Raw genomic sequence first — 19548 nt, 5'->3', positions numbered from 1 at the left:
CTCTGACCCCTGACCTTGATCATGACCTCAGAGGTTACCCCAGAGGTCAGAGGTTGTGTGAAAGTGCCACTGCGGCGATTCACTCCACTGCTGGGTGATGATGATCTTATACCGCCTCCCCAGCCTGTCTGACATGATCAGTGTTGCTCTCCGCCCGCAGCTCCCAGGGGCCACACATCCATCTCTAACCTGGCCACACAAGGCCCACTAAAAGCACCTTACAGGCAGAGTCAGTGAGGAGGAGGGACACAAACAGAGAAAAGAGGGAAAGCTAAAGGACAGAAAGGCTGTTTTATTCTTTTTTTTACCCTGTAGCTCAGTCAGGGTATAAGATCTTTTTTTTTTTATAGCAGCACTGACACAAAGAACATGGGTTGATATTACTGTATTAAAACTTCAACTAAATATACTGATCGGATGAGGCTAAATTTAAATTTGAGAGCCTCACGTTCCTTCTGCTGTCCTTGTCATGAGAAATTCAGGCCATTTGTTCTGCTCTTTAATTTTACAATATAGTGTAATAAAAAGAAAAGTGCAGGGGGGGAAAGCCACACAAGTCATTCATGCCAGACGTGCACGAGCTTCTATAGCAGGAACATGATAATTTGTAGGTGGATTGATAGCTTGGTCTCTTACCTGTTCCGACTTATACTGCAGACCTCCCGCTGCTTCAAAGTAAACCAGAGCTGTGTGTTGAAATGCAGGTCTGACAGTTTAAAATCAAATTATTCTAAATGTTCTCAACAAAGACTGCATTCAAATATTTTACCAAATTAAATTGTTATTTTACTGAATCAAATCGAATCAAATTTTTTTGTTGAAAGATTTCTTCTGTTTGTTGCGTGATTTGGATCATGTTCAAATTCAGTTCATGTTGTATCGGCCGTCCTGATGAATTATGGGCTCTACATTTTACCCTGCTAAGGAGTTTATGTTTTTACCTCTGTCCGATTTGTTTGTTTGTGAGCAAATTACACAAAAACACGTGGATGGATTACCACAAAACTGGTGTGGTATGGGTCATAGAAGAACCTATTAAATGTTGGTGTGGCTCTGGATCAGGGGGCAGATCCAGGAATTGTTTTATATCGCTTTCTTTAACATTGCAAGATACCCCATGTTTTCTTGTTGTTGAGATTTTCACTGATTTCCCATGGAATAATTCATAGATCTTGATGGAAAAATCTGACACATTTAGGGAATTGATATCGATGAGTGTGTGTAATTTGGTGAAGACTATAAGGGGACTGTTGGGCCTTGGCGGAGGTATGCACTTTACTGAGTGCTGTTCTAGTTAGAAAATATGATCTTCTGGTGAATACTTATATAGAAAATTAATATTATGATATTTAATATCCAAATTAAAAAGTGAACCATATTGAATAATCACTATTTATACATCACACTTGTCAGATAATGTCAACTAGCTAGTAGCCAAAGTAGCTCCAATAAATTTGGGTGAAAAAGGTGTTGTCTTTGTTCCTGCTGCAAATTAAATTGAACCGAGAAAAGCAACCACATTATCCCGTCAATATTTTTCATTCAGAGTGACAGAATGATTACGTGTACAGGCCGGTTTATATTACTAAGGAGGTTACAATGCCCTGGGTTGAATAATCTTATAAAAATATTTCTTGATACAAATGCCATAAATCTTAGAGCTACTTTCAGATGTTATCACTGATTGATAAAATAGTGTCGAGTACTTTCAGTTTTTATAAGTCATAACAACCTTGCGGTTACAAAAATACATCATGTTTGTTTTAGTTGTGGGTTTCATGTGTGTGAATGTCAGATATAACTACAACAACGCATGATAGACACACTGAAGAGCTGCTCAACTGGTGTGGATTATCAGAGACCTGTATTTCTAGTTGGGCTTAATGACAGGTAGCTTCACAAGACAAGCAGGCCAAACCATGGAAACACTGATCAACATGGTGGAAACCGGAATAGAGCTGAGGGGATTAAACACACAGATCCATCAGTTCATTAACACGTCTGTTCAGCAGAGTATTTATCACACACGGTATCTTAGTGCAGATCGATCGCTCCTTTAACAGTCTTCTTAAAGAAAAACACAACATGGTTACAATGGCAACAACTCACGCCAAAACAAATATGAATCATGCCGCTAGTATGCCTTTTTTCCTAATGATTTTTCGAAGCCGCTCCCCCAGTTTGAGTGATTGAATGCAAAGTGAGTCGGTACATTTTATTAAAAGCTTGGGACTGGGTGTGAAGGGAGGTTTAAAGACTTAAATTCACTGCATTATGTCTATAAATGAAGTATAAAATAAGGCAAACCCACTTAGGCTGCATGTCAGCAGAGCACTGAGCGCCATTCATACTGAGGGAGGAGGGAGACGCAAAATCAAATCAAGTAATGACCTGCAAGTTGAGCTGATTCAAAGCACTAAAATGGCCACCTTTGTAGCCCAACCAGCGAGGCCTCATTATCTATGGCAAATTTTCATGTTATTTTAAGTGAACGTAATTCAAGTGCAGTGGCTGTAAAGAAATGAAAATGATTGGGGGGGAAAGGAAAATAAAAGCTATGGAATATTTTTGGCAAAGTTGGAGCTGATACAAAGGGTGTAGGGTCCAGAGCTCCACAGTGTGACTTCAGGCGTGGATTTTCCACACATCCAGGCCTCGCAACGTGCTCGACGAGTCAAATTTAGGAAGCCACAAAGTGCTAAAAATGAAAACAATGTGCACAGCAGATGTGTTAGCCTGATAGACCTGTGCAGCCGGGCTCTGGCGTGGAGGCCGAAGCTAAGGTGGGATGAGTTTTAAGGTGCACGAGGTCGTATACAGCTTGACACTGGGTTTTAGAGTACTCCCTGTATACAGTGAAATTAGAAATTCTTTGCATATCCCTCTGAGGCACATCCACACACTGAGGGGGTCAGAGGACATGGCCAGCAGGAGGGACGCCTCGGGAGCAGCCAGGGTTCAGTGCGTCGCTCAAGGTCACTTCAGGAAAAGATACGTATGCACACTGACACTGTAACCACCGGGTTGCCCCTGCTGCATTAATGACTTGACTCGATTAACAACACAGCAATCTGATTTGATTAACTAATCTGTTTAATAACTGTGTTGCAATAGGAAGCCGTAACTGACAATATCAGGCTTATACTCCCTTAATCTAATAATTGTAGAATGAGAAAATCATGAACCGGGGAAAATACCCTGTGTCAAATTGAAGTCCACTCCAGCTTTTACCAATTCTTTAGATGGCCAAGTTCAGCAGGTCCTCTCCAGCAAAGCTTTGTTGCATATGCAAATAACAGATGTATTTTTTATCAATAATTTGTGTTGAATATTTTGTCTTATTGGTTTGTTATATTTCTAGTTTGGATAATTTATTCCAAATGATGCAATTTCCCTTCTGATCAATAAAGTATCTATCTATCTATCTAATATCAATTTGTCTAATTTATATTATATTATATTTTATTTTGGGAAATTGTCCCTCATATTCTTCTAAAGGTCTTTACTCTGGTCTGAACTTTACTTGTAAAAATACAGAAAAACGAAAAACAAACTCCAGGGATGTGATTTTCATAGATTCATGTGTTGTTTTTTGTTGGAGCGTAACATAACAGTCAGCGTTAGTTTGATGTTTTGACAAAAATCCATGTGGTTAACCTGAAAAGAAAAACAAGTCCATTCTTATTTCTACTTCTGACGTTTGTTTAATTTGAACGAACATTGAATATTGATAGAAACAAATCATTAGATATTAAATCCTGTTCTTGCACACACGTCATAGGAAACTGGTCCTGAATTCAATGCTTCCTTGGTGGGATTTTTTTTAATTTTTTTACATAGGGCTTCCAAGTAGCCTGCTGGCATTAATTCTGTGTGATCTTTGCTCTCCTGCACAACACATGACAAACCGAGCTGAGACACAGAAAACGTGGCGCTCGGGAACTCGAGTATTCCAACGTGATAAAATCTAGAGTTATTTAAAAACCAGCTCGGTTATTTACCTGTAATATCACAGTGTTGATAAAATGCTATTTAAGCAATTATAATGGCGTTATTAAGGTAACACTCTCGCGCGTCGACTCCGTTCCGCACGCCAGCTGTTGCCGGGGTGAGCGGTGGGAGTGGTCCGGCCCGGGTGTTCCGGCCGCCCGGTCCTCTCCACTGAACTCCAACCCCCGCGCTCTCTATCAGCATCTCATTCCTGTCTCAATATGTCTCAAGATGGCGGCCAATGCAGGATCGATGTTTCAATATTGGAAGCGCTTTGACTTACAACAACTACAGGTCAGTTCCGCCTCTCTTTACACCGTCTCCCTCCCGCTCGCCTCGCTCTCCTCGTCCGCCTCTCCGGCCGCGTTTCGCGGTGCCTTTTTCTCCGGCGGCCGCCTCGTTCCGTGTTTCGGAAGGAGAACCCAAGACCTCTTCCTCGCATTGATGAAAGTGGCTCTCTCGCTGATCAGAAATTGATCCTCTTTGTTCAATTCAACATCGATCGGACACTGCGACTGGGCAACGCCGGGGCGACGCCGCGGGGATGCGCCGCGATAAAAACAAAACGGCGGCGCTTCTTTTTTTTAATTTAGTATTTGTAGCCGCGGAGCTGCTCGTCTCGCTGCCTTTTATTGCGTGTTCTTCAACTTTTACCGGAGCGAGTAGCCGTAGTTAGCCCGACGCTGTAGCCGCTGTGAGGTTGGATCATTTAGGGGAGAGGAAAAAAAGAAGTGCGACTCATTATACGGTGGCGCTGTGGTGACACCAGACACCAGCGCAGACACACGACAGCTTGTTTTCGGCTTTTATTCCGACACACAAATGTGAAGTTTACTCCGGCGACAATGAAAACATTAGCAACCTTATCGGCTAGCGGCTTTTTCGGAGCAGTTATATTGAAGTGGTGTCCGTGATCGTGGTTCATCAACTCGGCCGGTTTTTTTTTTTTGTCGGTTTCCTCTCGTCTGACGGCAATTATACACACACAGGTTTTTTTTTTGGTACAGACATTGCCACGTCTGTGGAAGTGGACGGGACAGTGTTTGTTGATGCAATCACATGAATATAAATAGTAGAAACGCGAGCGATCGTGACCTTGTTGGTTTTTATGATGAACTCCGGCAACGTCCCCAGCCGCACGCACGCCACTAATCTCGGCGTGCACGGCAGGAAGATCCACGGCACGGCGAAGGGACACGAGTGGGGGAAATATTGGGGCCTGTGTGAATATAGCCCGTGTACATTATAGAGCCTGTATGACCCATCACAAGACGCGCAGACAATGGCACTGTTGTGTTGTTGTGTTTTTTTCCCCCCCCTCTGCCGTGGCATTTAACGTGCATTGCTGAATTTCAAATCACAATTTATGAATATTAGCATCCGTCGTCATTAACATAAGATTGCATTATGCAGGCTGGACCCCCCCCTCCCCCCCCCCCCTTACCCCTACCCCTACCCCTACCCACAATTGTTCATACATTATTTTGTGGCTCGCACGGGGGGCTTGGGATTTAAACTTTTATTTAGGTCATGATGCCCCTATGACTGTGGAGACAAAAGGACAGTGAGCAAGTCTTCCCGGCGTGCTTTGTGTTGCACTTATGCCACATCACCAAGGCTCCACTTCTCCTATTTATTTGATCCTGTTTGGTCCTCCTACTCGTGCCCCCTTGTTCATGCATTATGTAAAACATTTCAGACTGCTTTCTCTTTTTCTTTTCCTGCACTATCTATCTCCCACCCCCTTCCTGCCACCACCACCACCACCACCACCTCCACCCCCTCCCCAATCTTGCTCTCCCCCCCCTCCCATCCTTTTTCATTTTTTTCTTCCTCCTCTCTGGCCCTTCACCCTGCTTTCACCCATTTCGCCCTGTTTGAACTGGTGCGAGTGAGTGTGTGAATTTGTCTGAGATCAGTCCCTTTTTTGTGTGTGTGTGTGTGTGTGTGTGTTCGTAGATTGACTGCCAGCTCGGACAGTGAAGGCACTGCCAGCAGCCAGGACATGAAAAATGCATCGCATAAGTTTGTGATAAGGCCCTGGGTAATTATGGCAAAGGCCCCTATCACAAGCGATTAGTCAGGACAGTGAATCTGAGCGTGTGCAAAAAGGCTGGCGGTTGGCAGGCCTGTCTGCAGGATAGGAATCAGTCGGAGCTGGTGTGTGGTGTGTGTGTGTGTGTGTGTGTGCGTGCGTGTGTGTGTGCGGAACTGCTCAGAACATTCACTGTCTATTATTGATGACATCTTATTTACTCTCCCTCCCACTGAGAGGCTCCTAGAGGAAAGCCTTCAGAGGAGAACCTTTTTTTTAATCCGTTTTTTGAGGATAATGTGAGGTTAGCATGATATGATCACCGTCTGCCCGTGGCCCTGTCAGCCAATTGTGTTCTAATTTCCGTCTTCCTTTGCGATCGAACGGACAGCGTGCACTTAAAAATCACAGTCTGTTTTGTGTACGCGAGAGGCACCAGCAAAGGAATGGGTTCTTTTTTTTTTTGTTTCTTTTGATGATGAAAATCCAACCCAACCTAGTTGTCAGTAGCTTTAAGCCATCGTAACGTCTATTCCTCAGGCTCCAACTGCTGATGTTCATTAAAATCTTATTTGATCAGTGTGTCCTATTCCCTGTGTGAGAAACTAGCTAGGTGGTTGTTACAGGACAGAGAGTGCTTTGAAACAGCACAGTGAGCTGTTAACTTGTCTTCTCTGCGTGATTTTTTTTTTTCTTCTTTCCTCCTCTCTCCCCACCACTACAAACACAAATGGGTGCAACAGTGATGCTTTTAGCAAGGTCTCGTACACTTGCAAAATGGATCAGTGATTCAGAGATGATGGCAGGGTGACAGTGAATTACAGATGGAGGAGGTTTTAACGTCTGTAATCCCTGTTCGTCCATTACAGAGTTGAGTTTCTTTAGAGGGGATCATCACTCTTCTCTCCTGTTGTTTTTTCTCTCTCTCTCGTTTTTTTTCTCTTTTTTCTTTTTTTGACCCAGTCGAGCAGTTTTCTGGAACATCGTGTTTCTACTTGAGAGCGATGAGAAATTGCGCTTCATTACGGGAGAGCCATAACAAGATATGAGTGTGTAGCTGAGCCTAAACCTATACTTTTTATGTAAGCTTGGGAAATTAAGACCAGACCTCGCTGCTCTACACAATTTCCAATTTAGGCCCTAATAGCCTGCATCTCACCTCATAACATTTCTTGGAAGAAAGCACCCCAGAGCCATTTTGAAAAATAGTTCACTAGTGGACAGCTAAATAGTGACTTGGAGGAAAGCGGATCTAGATCTTGTTCTTGTTCACCACCTCCTAATGGGTAAATTTAGGAAAAGGCTTTTGTAAGCTGATCCCAGAGCTGTGGTCAGTGGCAACCTGAGTGGTTTAAATCTCTCAGCGACTGGCCCGCTGTTGTCTGCAGGAGTTTTAGTGTTAATTTATGAGCTGGTTGTCTGAACTCAGTGGTGGGATATTTTTACCCCTCTGTTGCTGCACAGGCTGGGGGGAGCATGGAGGAAGGGGCATCACGTCATGCTTTTACTGTAGCCAACCAGTTCTCTGCCCAGTGACAAAACCTGGCATTGGGACTAAGGTTTCACTGTGTGTCGGTGGGTGGTGAGCGGCTAAGCGTGAGTCAGAAAGAGGGATGAGTGCATGTCAGGTCTTTTGGTCTGCCCTCGGTCTTCCTTGGTCGGGACTCTTGTCATCCTACTTTGTAAGAGGTTACAGTGTATCCTTACGAAGGATAACCTCCGTACCCCTGAGAAGAATGTGCGGCATTCATAAAACCGAAAAAAAGTTTTCATATACCTTATCAGTGACTAATTCTCAGCAGAGGCCCATACTCCCCCAACTCCTCAGCGGTTTAGTGCACGTCACTCTCAGCTCAGTCTTAACCCTCCCTCTGCTTTGAGTGTCTGAGTGTCTACACCAGTTTATCTGATTTGATACAATAAGTAAATACATTTCACAACAGACAGATTCTGAATACTTAATAGAACTTTTTTATTTTTTATTTGTGTGTTTAAAAGAAATTTTGACCAATGTCATTTGATGTTTGAACAAAAGATAAAAAAGCACTTAAGAGATGTCTAAAAATAGTGTTACCCAAACAGATGGAGACAGTGGCTCTTAATTCAGGCTTTATTCAGAAGTGTGTGACAGGCTTCCTTCCAGTTTGTACTATTAGTTTAAATAAGAATAAAACACGAGACAGGTTTCAGCATATTTCACAACTGCTCGGCCTCAAGATGCTCCAGGTTAGAATAAACACTGGGAATATTCTAATATGAAATGATATAACTCTTTGATAATTTTCCTGATCACAATGTGTTTTTATTTCCTTTTATAAAGTTGATAATATTTTGTTGCAGGTTATTGAGACATTTCTGGTAAAATTACACCACAAAGACAACCAGTACAGTGACTGTCGTGTCATCCACCACTTTAAAATGTATTGTCACAACTACAACAAGAGTTATTATGAGGAGTTAAAAATTTAATTTACAGTATTCCTCCACAGGCCAGTTGTGTACACCACAGCATAACAGAGCGGCCTACTGCCTATGTGAAAAAGTCTGTAACTGGCTTCTGTCAAAGCGTATTTACTGCTTTCACTTAATTTAATAACTTTTTGACTTTTTAATATTCCTGAAACATACTGAGACCGAGAGGTTGCATTTTCAGGGTGGAGAGCAAGCAGGCTGTAATGTAAAGAGGCTTTTATAAGTATCATTATTGCTTCTATTTCTATTAAGATCTATTCCCAAAGCTATGAATTTTGCCACAAAAGCATCAGTTTTAGCCTGTACACTCTCTCCTCATTTTTCACTTGCAGAAGTTAGAGCTTTGGGCAAAAACAGCCATGGAAGAATTTATAGTCTTAGTTTATATACAGCGTGTAGGATATCGAACTTGTGATATTGTTTTATAAACAATTGACTCATTTTGGTTTGTATGACGCCCCCCAAAAATATATATATTTTGTGTTATTAGGACATTTATTTCCATTAAAGTCAAATTTCCAAAATACGTGCGTTTTGCTCACACCGTGAACCTTTCCAACTACACAAGTTTATCGCTTTAAATAAATCATACAAATAAAAATGTCTTTAGCCAATATTTTTAGGTATTTTATGTCTTGGCTTACAGAGTCAATACCTAAATAACATTTTATTAATTTGGGCCATCTGTGCTGTTCGATCTCTCTGCAGGCTGCAGGGTGAACTGCATTTTTACAGCTGGAAATCGGTAACTCACCCCCCTTTTTTATTGTGCATCAAAATGTAATAGAAATAAATATTTAATGTGCCTCATAATCACCCCCAAATCTTGATGTATTGTCTTCATGCTCCCCACCGCTGAATAGTAAAACACTACAATGTTACTACACAGACAGAACCCCCACCCTACGACCAGAAGCAAGAACACAGGGGGCAGTTTCCAGAGACCTATTTTCAAGTGGCAGGCATTATTTACAGACCCACTTGGAGTCTCTCACCTACAGCATCATAGAGTTTCACCGTATCTCATGACAGAAGCATCCATTATTCCGCTGCTCTGTATTCCAGCAGAGAGAGCATGGGCTTCAGTGACTGGACACTTCTCTTTAGGCTCCTCTGGGAATATACAGGCTGTTTCCACTTGTAAGTTTCAGGAGGCTGCCCACTTTATTTGAAAATCAAGCGTACACTTGAAACAGTGCCTCAAAGGCCGATGTAATCTTGTATTGTGATATTAAGCCCCGGGTTTTCAGTAAACAAAAATCTTGCATTCCCAAGGGAACATAGATGTCTGTTCCTGTTCAGAGATGACTGTTAATGTAAGAATGCACACACACTGTGAGGTGCAGAACATCCTCATATATTCATCAGAACAATCAAATCACACACACCAGTGCTTCCTTTTTTTACCTTTCCACTTTCATGACTTTATCCATCTTACCTTTTGTCAAGGTTTATTTAACATTACAACTCTCTGTTAAATTTGCTATTTTCAGAGATATTACTTCAGACCCAACATGTTTTCATGACTGCAGATGGTTTTTGATAACTAGCATTTATTTTCTCAATCAATTTATCAATAATTTGTATCTATAAATGTCAAAAAATTGTAAAAATCTTCAAACCCATGGCCTCAAATCTAAGAAACATCTTCAGTTCACAATTCTGCAGAAAAGCAGAAAAGCTTTGGTTGAGAAGCTGGAACCAACGACTGTTTGGCAGTTTTACATGAAGTAATTATTAAAACGTTTAATTACATGTCAAAATTGTTGCTGATTGTTGGTCATTTGAGTAATTTATTTTATATTTCAGATAATAATATAATCCATCATTCTTAACCATATTTTCCACTCTCCAGAGTCTTTTTAAACACGCAGTACATGAGGATTGGAGAGAAGTGGGGGAAACCTAAGAAATATGTGGTGAAACTTTGAGTAATGACAACTTGGGTTAAAAACTGGCGTAAAGCAGCCGGGGAAATCTGAGCTGTTAGAAACCGTTTGATTGCCTGTTAAGCTGCAGATTTGTGATGAACCAACAAGCACAGCCTGGATGAGACTTCCAGTATTTTGAAGAGTTAAACAAGACGTTAACATGGAAATATAAACAAAGGCAATGGACCAGAAAATGAAACGGAGTCCCATTTCCACAAGGTACCACATATATGTGATAATTTAGACCCACTGCAGACCAGACGGTCACACACTGGGGGCCAGTGTTCGAAACTTTTTTTGACAAGTTTGGCTCGAGTGCACCGCTGAGCTTGGAGCTAATGCCATGCTTCATTTTGTTCCACAAACGCCACCCTCTGCCCGCTGAAATTTGTTTCAGCAGCAAATACTCCACGCCCTCCAGCGTCTGGTGTAGACAAGCTTTTGGTGAGCCACTTGCCCTACCTATTTTAGTGTTGTTTATCTCACTGTTATCAAGGAGTCTGGGCTAAATAAGGCCTGAGGATGCTTCTGTGCAGGCCCTACCCCACCTCAACTCATGACTCCAGTATCAGTGTCCTGTTAGATCATTGACCATAGGTATTGAATTCTAATAGGCCTATTGGTGTGTCCTAATGGCCCATGTATTGAATTATGATATTGGCAAAGGCTGATGGCCTCAGGATTGAATTATGATATTGGTGTGCTGCAAGCTAATGGTTCTTGGTATTGAATTATGATATTGGTGCACTTTGATAGTGTAGGGACTGAATTATGATATGGCTTGCTATCTGCTAATAGCTCACTCTGTGTAATTTTCAATGTCAATCATGGGTTCAGTTGCTAGATCCATCGTCGGCCTTCAGGCTCAACACATCAGTCACAAAGATGGGAATAGCCTTCAACCTTTAGCCTTACTTCTCACTCTAATTTCAGTTGTTGCTCTCTCCCATTTCACCTGCTTTTGTGTTGTATTGAGTCTGTCCAGGAGTTTGAGATTTTTCTTTTGTATGTATTTTATTATTTAAAAAATAAGGCCTGGGCTAAAGGAATGCAAGGATAATTATCTATAGCTTTACATCACCTTGAATCTCCTCTCATTCAGCTTTTTAAAATAAGGAATAGAATTAACTTTTACCTTGTAAGTCAGTACTTTGATTAAAATCACTCTCTTGCACTAGTTCTATTGACTCATTGTATTAAGGTAGTAGCTGGTATTTTTCTCTTCTCCTAAATACTTGCATGTACCCTCGCAGCTATAAGAGCAATAAATGCTGGATGTTTTAATAATAAGCCACCACCGGTTTACAGATGTTAGATTAGCCAAAGAATTTTATTGATTTTCTAGCCTTTGTTCATTGGCCAGTCAGTAACTCTCGTGGATTTGGCATTTTAATACACCGCCTTGTGTTATAAGGAGCCTAATGTTAAAGTAATGGAATTGTAATGGCTCTGAATAGCAGCTAACTTCATTTCTATAAGTGCCCACACCTTCATAGTGTTTATGTTGAGCTCGTTCCCATTTTGGTAGTTTAAAAGCAACCAGAGCTGTGATGGTCCTGCTGCCAGCTCACAGAGTAAATGGACGGCCTGCTTCTGTGTCAGCCCTCTAAAAATAACACAGACTGCCGGCTGGGCTCAGCAGAAAACTACCGCCGATTATGATGATTCAACTACCCTGTATTCACAGGTGCGTGCATGTGCGTGTTAGATGGGGGTGGGTTATGCTTAACAAATTGTTCTCCCTTCAGTACGGTATTCACTGATTTAGCTTTATGTCATAGGTTGGTAAAACTTTGCTCAGTCAGTCAAACTTGAAGCCAAAGTCTCTGCAGCACTTACCACACTCATTTAAATTCTACTGGAAATCAGATTAAATGGTTTTGACTATGAGTGTCCTGCTGTAATAGCTGCACAAGCTTTGCCTAATGTAAAAGTGAAATACTAATCGCAGCTCCATGGCTTTGTCCTGAGAAACACAGGACATTGTATACAAATGACGCAGACCTGTATCTGTTAAATTCATTGAGCGTCCTCAGACGGCATCTTAACCTCTCCCTGATCTTTGACCTGAGCAGCTGTCTGACTGGAGCCAGGGTTCAGAGGTGGTCTGACACTGCAGACCCCTGTATGACCCGGGCTGTCTGACTGGTCTAACCTTTAGAGCTAACAGATGATGACTTCACCATCTGTCTTGCCTTTAACAGGTCTAGCCTCCTTGAACTTGAACTTGTTTTGGAAAGAAGGGAAAAACAACAACTTAAGAAAGCAAATTCTCTCACAATTAGACGAGGGAGTTTATCTCTGGTTATGTATTTGTTTTATTTTTAAAGGATGACCAAATGTGAATTAAAAAGTTTCAAACTTAAAAGTGTATGTTTACTTATTGTGAGCTCCTGCCGACTTTTTGTTTGGCCCAGTTTAAAAGAATAAACTGGATGTACCTTGCTATGGTCTGTTACTTGCCCTCTCCGTTTTTAAAAGTGAGAGTTGTCCTCTTGAGAAAGGGGGAGGGGACTGTGTGTTTAGTAGACACAGGCTCATCCGCTGACTGCTGTCTGACCCTGAGTTCAGCGGTATGGTTATTAATAGGCCCAGAGGCCTCAACTTCCAGGAGGCCCTCTGATCAGCTCCAGATGTGGAATGAGAAAGGACAATTCTACATTAGCCTGTCCATGTTTCACATGAAGCAGAAAGTGGGGAGATAGGCATTTGGCGAGACTGATAAAGTGTGAGGGAGGGAGGAAGGGAGGGAGAGGAGACCTTTCCACAGCAGGAGTGTGTTTAGTGAGTCTTTGTTTTCATGTGTGTATGTTTTTTTCGTTTATTACACTCTGCCCTTAGACCAAAAGACCATAAAAACGTATGGCATCACCATGGTGACCATAATAACTACCTATAAAACAGCGTGTAAACTGTGAAATAAGACAAACAGACCAGAACAGCCCTGACTGGCTGGCTGGCTGGCTGACTGAATGGCTGCCTTCCGCCATAAAACTATTTGAGAGCCAGACTGAAGGAATGCCTTGGAGGCTGCTGTGGCTGTCACGACACATGAAAGGATTAGGCTCTGTGTTTTATCTCCTCTTTATCTGATGGTAATGGATAAGCTGAGTGTAGCCTATCATCTGACGCTTGGGCAGGGGGTTTGATGTTTTAGTAGGGTGACGGTTTGTTGAGTTGACCGCTTTGGTCTATTGATTGCTGTTTGATGGTTTTGATATGTAGGCTGTGTGGAACAGGTCAAGTCTTTTATGCATTGAAGGCTCCAAATAGCTTTTAGCTGTCCTTCACTCCCCCCATTACTCTAGTGGTTCGTTTGATGTTTGGATCAATCAATAGAAAGAGCCTGAGCTCTTACACATGCGCCATCCTACTTCCCACCAAGCTCAATTCCTCTTCCTTCATTGTGCAGGCTTTATATCACATTCTCTCAACACAGAATAAATGATATAATTACAACCCATTACTTAGCCTAACGCAAGCTAATTATTCTGTCATTACTGTAAGGATTAGCTATGCTCATTCTCCCCTTCTCACTGTGTTTCTCTGCCTTTCCTCTCAGAAATCGTGCAAGCAGAGCAGAAAAGTCTTACTCATAAAGGCTGAGTAAGACTTAGCCCCGGGCCATGCACTGTTGACGTTGATCATATAGACCGTGGGTGTCAAACTCAGTCAGAAGGCAAGGCCATGCTAGAAAATAGTGACAGCATGTCCTGGACACATTAAATAGTCTGGATATATCTAACCTAATGGGGCATTTTGATTTACGTTGTTAATTTATGTGGGGATGTCAGTTCGCTGCTTTTATAGGCTATGGCACGACTCATGCTGATGTGTCATCATCAGGCGTCTAGAAAATTACTGGAACAAAACAGATAGACAGAGCTAAATTAAAATGTGGAAAAAGGGGCATCATGCAGAGCTGGGATTTAATGTACCAGAGGCACATGAGAGTGATGCACACTTTTTTGTGTGTCCTGTCACTGTGCCAAGAGCATGCAGCTTAAATGCATGTCTGCGTAAAGAACAGCAAATCAAATAGGGCAACAAATTGAGAGCCGATCAAATCTCAGTACAACTTGCTCTATTAAGGGGTCAAAGAGGTCGTACATTGGAAAGCTTAATGTGAGTGTGTTGTCTTCAACATTACAAAATTGCCAGCCTGTCTGTGACCCTGCCATTATCCACCTATGGTTACTTATATGTGCATCTGATGTCATAAACTTAATAGTGGCAATGTTGCATTGTACAATTGCTTGTAGGAGTCCTTGGGCCACAGCCTTGTGTATGCGCTTTGGGCCTGGAGAGTCTCACTCGTCTTCCAGACTTGATTAATCCCTATCGCCCCTCTCCATGATCGCAGTTTCCATTTTTTAGTCCGTATCTGTGCACTCATCCCCTCCCCAATCTCCTCTCACTGGCACAGAATAGCTTCCTGGCAGAATGGAGGCATTAATTCAGGGATGAGAGGTGTGATAGTCTCTCCCCTCTCTCTCTCGCTCTCTCTCCCTGTATCTCTGGGTCTCTCTCTCTGTCTCCCTCTCTCTGTATCTGTGCTCTGTTTGTAATGCGTGGCCTTTATCGTAGCTGAAACAGCTCACTACCCTCTGATCCTATCTCAGATCTCAATATCCTAGCCGTTCCACCCTGTAAACGCAGGGATGAAAAATCTTGCCCTTTCACCAATGCATTACACCCTAGCATATCGCTATACCCCTCTCCTCCCATTGCACACTCCACACCACTCACCCTTTGTGACACAGGCCTCTAGCTAAATTCAAACTCAACAAAATGAGACCAAGTGAGCTGCACTTCCTCAATGCTGCAACAGTCTTAGTCTCATTATATTTGTATTTAGGCTCAGGCCAGGCCTCTGAAACCCTTTGTCAGACAATAGGTCAGGCAAAATAATGACTAGCTCTCAGTAAGCTTCAGGAGAGTTAAGGCTTGGATGTTGGGGAGATAAAACAACAACCAGTCTCTCGGCAGAGAAACATGGATCAATACGAACGAGGCTGTGGTGTAAAAAGGCTGTTTTTGATCCAGGCTTGCGTCAGCGTCAGTGAGGTGAGTCCTGACAGCTCCTGTGCTGTTGGTAGATATGGATCTGTGTTAAAAAAAAAGGAGCAAAACGCTCAGGGACCACAAGCATCTTGTTAGACTGTGGAGAGTGGTAGGCTGACCCCCGCCCCCAACTGCTCTGCACACAAACACAGATGCACACACAGTTGCACAAATGGTGTGCACACAAAAAAGTGCTCAAACCTCAGTTGTCACAGTGAACCTATTGTGTTAGCTTGTGGTAAAGAAAACTTTGTGGCTTCGACTCCAGTGGGTGAGAGGAAAAGTAAAAGTGGAGATTCAGGAGGATGTGACTTGCTTCTTCAAACCCTGTGTGGTTTGTAAAAGCTTGTTTGCTGGCACATGTAAAAGTTCTGCACCCCGCTTTGTCGGAGGTAGGAAGGCAGACAAGCAGCTTGAATTGTAGTCTCTTATCTGTGCTGCTGTTGTGCTGTGTTTTGAGGGGGCGTGCCTGTGATCTGTGATCATGTACCGTGTCGCTGTAGCAAGCGTAGCTGTTGCTCCTGACTGAGCCGCCACACCATGACTCCACCTCCACACAGTTGGTTTGGCGTACAGAAGAGTCGACCACATAGGGGGTTGGAACGCTGCGAGGGAATATGGAGGGGGAGTTTGAAAGATAGAACTCGTAGATTTCAGATAAGACATCTTTCCAGACGCCTTTACTGTTTACTATCGTAACCACATAACAGCCTCAGACATGTCAGAGATAAAAGAAAAGATTACCGACTGCACTGGCAGGACATAAATCCTCATTTCTTACACATCTCTGCCAGATACACTGTCTGTAAACGGATTCTCACCTTGTAATGAACACAGAGAAGTTTTGTTTTAAAATATTAGCCTCTTCCGTAGTGTGACTAACACACGGTTAGTGTTACAGAGAAGCAGTGAATGTATTTTTGTACTTCTCTTTCTATGCCTGGCCTGTGCTCAGGAGCGGTACTCCCATTAGATTAATGTGTAAAACATAGACCAAATGCAGAGCAGTTAACCTGGGCTGTGTTTGGACTGAAGGAGTAGTGGCAGACTACTTGGCATGTGTGCCTGCAGACTAGGAGTAAACAAAGTGTTTCTAGCAGTTACAGTCCCAATTATTCTGCGGGGAATGAGATCTGAAGCGAATCCCTTGTGTGGTGTTCTGTGCTCGGTGTGCACTCCTGGTCACCGTGGCAGTGCAGACGGCAGCTGCAGATTGACATCATACTGTGTACATAACAATAACTTTGTTGTCATTCCACCAGCCTATCTGTCTCGGCATCGGCGGAGCGTGAGGGCATAAAGAATTCCATGAAGTTTTGATACCTCAATTAACGTGCGTCTGTCTCCTGTTATCTCATTTAGTCTGTAGTCGATATGATTGGCATAATCAGACATGCCTGATTGGTGCCTCCCATTTAATTAATCAGTCTCACTGTATCATCACCTGTGGCTCATTAGAGTAATTAGAGAGAATTAGTCAGATAGAAGGCCCCTCTCTCCGCCGGCAGACGAGTGGAAGGAATTTCATTAGGAGAGACGAACACACACCAACGCGCCGTACACCTTGGGTCTGACGGCCAGTGGTAATAAGATTTGTTTACCCGTGACTGTTATCGGTGATTAGTATTATTACCACAGTGTCGGGACGGAGAGATACTCGTCTCCGCTTGGCCCGGCCTCCCCTCGTAGCTGCAAACATCGCTCCCCATGCCAAATTTCACTGGGCGAACATGTTAGCAGACTTCCTCTTTTGAAACTGAGTTCAAAAGAATGTGGAAAGACTGGGCTCCCCCAGTTACTGCCGCGGCCTGTGAGTGCATTCATGTGAGAGCACACGCGTGTGGAGCAGTGTGCGGGAGGCTTCTTGGCCAAGTCGGTGTTGAAGTCTCTCTAGGGACTGTTGGCAATCTGTTCCAATCGTCTTTACAGCTGACCAGACGACCAAATGAACCAGGACAGGGACTGCTGCTGTGGGCCAGTCCAGCCAAGCTAAGCAGAGCTGTTACAGCAATCACACAGACATTACAGCCCACTTAATGCTCCCCTGCACACACCATATTCCATCCTCTGTTTAACTAGACAGTGCAGTCATAACCAGCCCTAGACAGATGTAAAAATAGTGCTGGAGTTAATGTAAGCGATTAAATTGATTAATTTGCCAGTAAATTAAACAGCTTTCAGATCAGAAGAGTAAAACATCTCAAAATCTGGCCAACGAGAGTCGGTGTGTGTCCACCTCACAGAGTGTGCCCTAAGGCCCAAACACAGTGGACACAAGTTTCTTGTCATTACATTAGTCATACAGTGTAAAACATAGACTCCCTCTAGCAGCATGTGTATGTTTTTTAATTAGAGTTTCTCACTTGTTTTGGCTGCTTGTCAAACATGTTAATTTGTATGATTTATCAGACTAGCATGATGTCAATCATTAATGATGGGACATGATAGAAAGAAAATCCCAGCGGTATGCCAGATGGCTTCAACCGCTGTGGAGCACTTTTGTCTAATGTTAACAGTGTTCAACTCCAAAAGCTTGGAGATTGATGAAGCCAACAAAAGAGTAAAACTGACAAGCTTCTAGTGGGTGCTTATTTATTTATTTTTTTGCTAATATCCAAAGAGGCACTGGGATAAGTCACTCCCAATAAGAAATTCAGTTCTATCATCTAATCTAGTATTCTGTAGCCATATTTGCAATGCTGACTTGACCAATCCTTTTAGCTGCCCAATCCACACATCGTCTTGCCGTTTGTCTTCCCTGTCATGACTTAGATGGATAGTGAAAGATGTTACCATTGCCGTCTATTACTCTAGCTACCTGCAATATTTAGTCACCACAGAAATATCAGCGGTATGGTGGTGCTAGGGCTCCGACAGTCCGCATTGCAAATTCGATCAGTTCCAATGGTTATCCTTATCAGAGTTTAGAAATTAATATTGAGGTCGTAGAGTCTCATATTAGAGTAATAATCAACTTGTTTTAAGTATAATGAATTTGAGAATATCAACTTGGGAGGAAAAGGGCAATGTTCTGCCTCCTTTACTACAAAATTAGTGGTTATACATGGGTAAACTTGATAAACAAAGGTGCTTGACTCCGTTCCCCTTGCCAGTAGACGAGTTTGCCTTTCTGTTTTTTTCCCCCTCCGCTGAGTCGACGTTTCGACATCACAAATGCACCTAAAACCAACGCATCAGAAAACTCCCCTGTATTGCCATTGTTGTATTTTGCAAGATACAGAGAAAAAATTGCTGTTGGATGTTTTCCCCCAAGATGAAAAAAAAACTAACACTCGTAGCTATTTATCCGCCATTTTCCAGAAGTTCAATGCACATCATAACGTTGCACCAGGAAAGGTGCAGTGTCAGCATCTAGACTGCCTAAATAAAGAAGAAGAAATTAGTGCGTTCACTTGGGTGTGATGTTGCCATCACTGCAGATTGGAGCTGATAAAAACCCATTCCATTGCGTAGTCATTTGACCCGGGAGTGAATGCTGATTATATCCATTCCCCCTTTTAATATTGGTCATTACAAAGGAGGATATATTAAGAAAACCCCCCCAAAAATCACAATCAAAATCAAGGACAACAAATGATCATTTAGAATCAAAGAAGTGAAATGCCACACAATACAGTGGACATTTTGTCCACTGTATTGAAAAAATGGTTGCGTAGAAAATAGCCTGTGTGAAAAACCCTTTCAGCCCAACTTTGTTTTTATAAGCTGGAAAAAAACCTCAACTGTAGAAAAAAACTTTAATTTGTCATTAAACAAACACATTTTCTGCATCAGTGTGTTTTAGTTTGTGGAAACAAAGAACGAAAGCACAGGGAGAAAAAGGACACCTTCAGTGTGTTTTTTAGCTGACGGCAACTTCGTAGCCATGTTAGCTCACCGCAGTTTTTTATTTAGCTAAAAACCCACAATCTACAAAAACGGCATTCAGCAGAGCAAACACCCAAACGTCTATTTTTTTTATTTGTTCAGTATTCTACTCACGCCGCTAAAATATGACAACTTAATCATGTGTTATAATATATTGTGGTTAAATCA

At 42.4% G+C, this 19548-nt stretch overlaps 1 protein-coding gene across 4 annotated transcripts in view; it reads left to right on the top strand.

The window, feature by feature from the left end:
* Window positions 1–3962: 3962 nt before the first annotated feature.
* The window catches only part of cux1b (cut-like homeobox 1b), a 63291-nt gene continuing 47705 nt past the window's right edge, over window positions 3963–19548 (top strand). Inside the window, exon 1 of one of the 4 annotated variants that reach the window (XM_035154562.2) lies at window positions 3963–4284. In XM_035154562.2, the coding sequence (XP_035010453.1) occupies window positions 4222–4284 (63 nt within the window). In that variant the 5' untranslated portion in view covers window positions 3963–4221. The remainder of the gene's footprint in view (window positions 4285–19548) is intronic. The other 3 variants (XM_035154563.2, XM_035154564.2, XM_035154567.2) reach the window with 3 other exon arrangements.

The sequence above is a fragment of the Hippoglossus stenolepis genome, chromosome 4, assembly GCF_022539355.2.
Source record: "Hippoglossus stenolepis isolate QCI-W04-F060 chromosome 4, HSTE1.2, whole genome shotgun sequence".
Taxonomy (NCBI): Eukaryota; Metazoa; Chordata; class Actinopteri; order Pleuronectiformes; family Pleuronectidae; genus Hippoglossus; species Hippoglossus stenolepis.
This window is presented reverse-complemented; position numbering and strand designations above follow the sequence as displayed.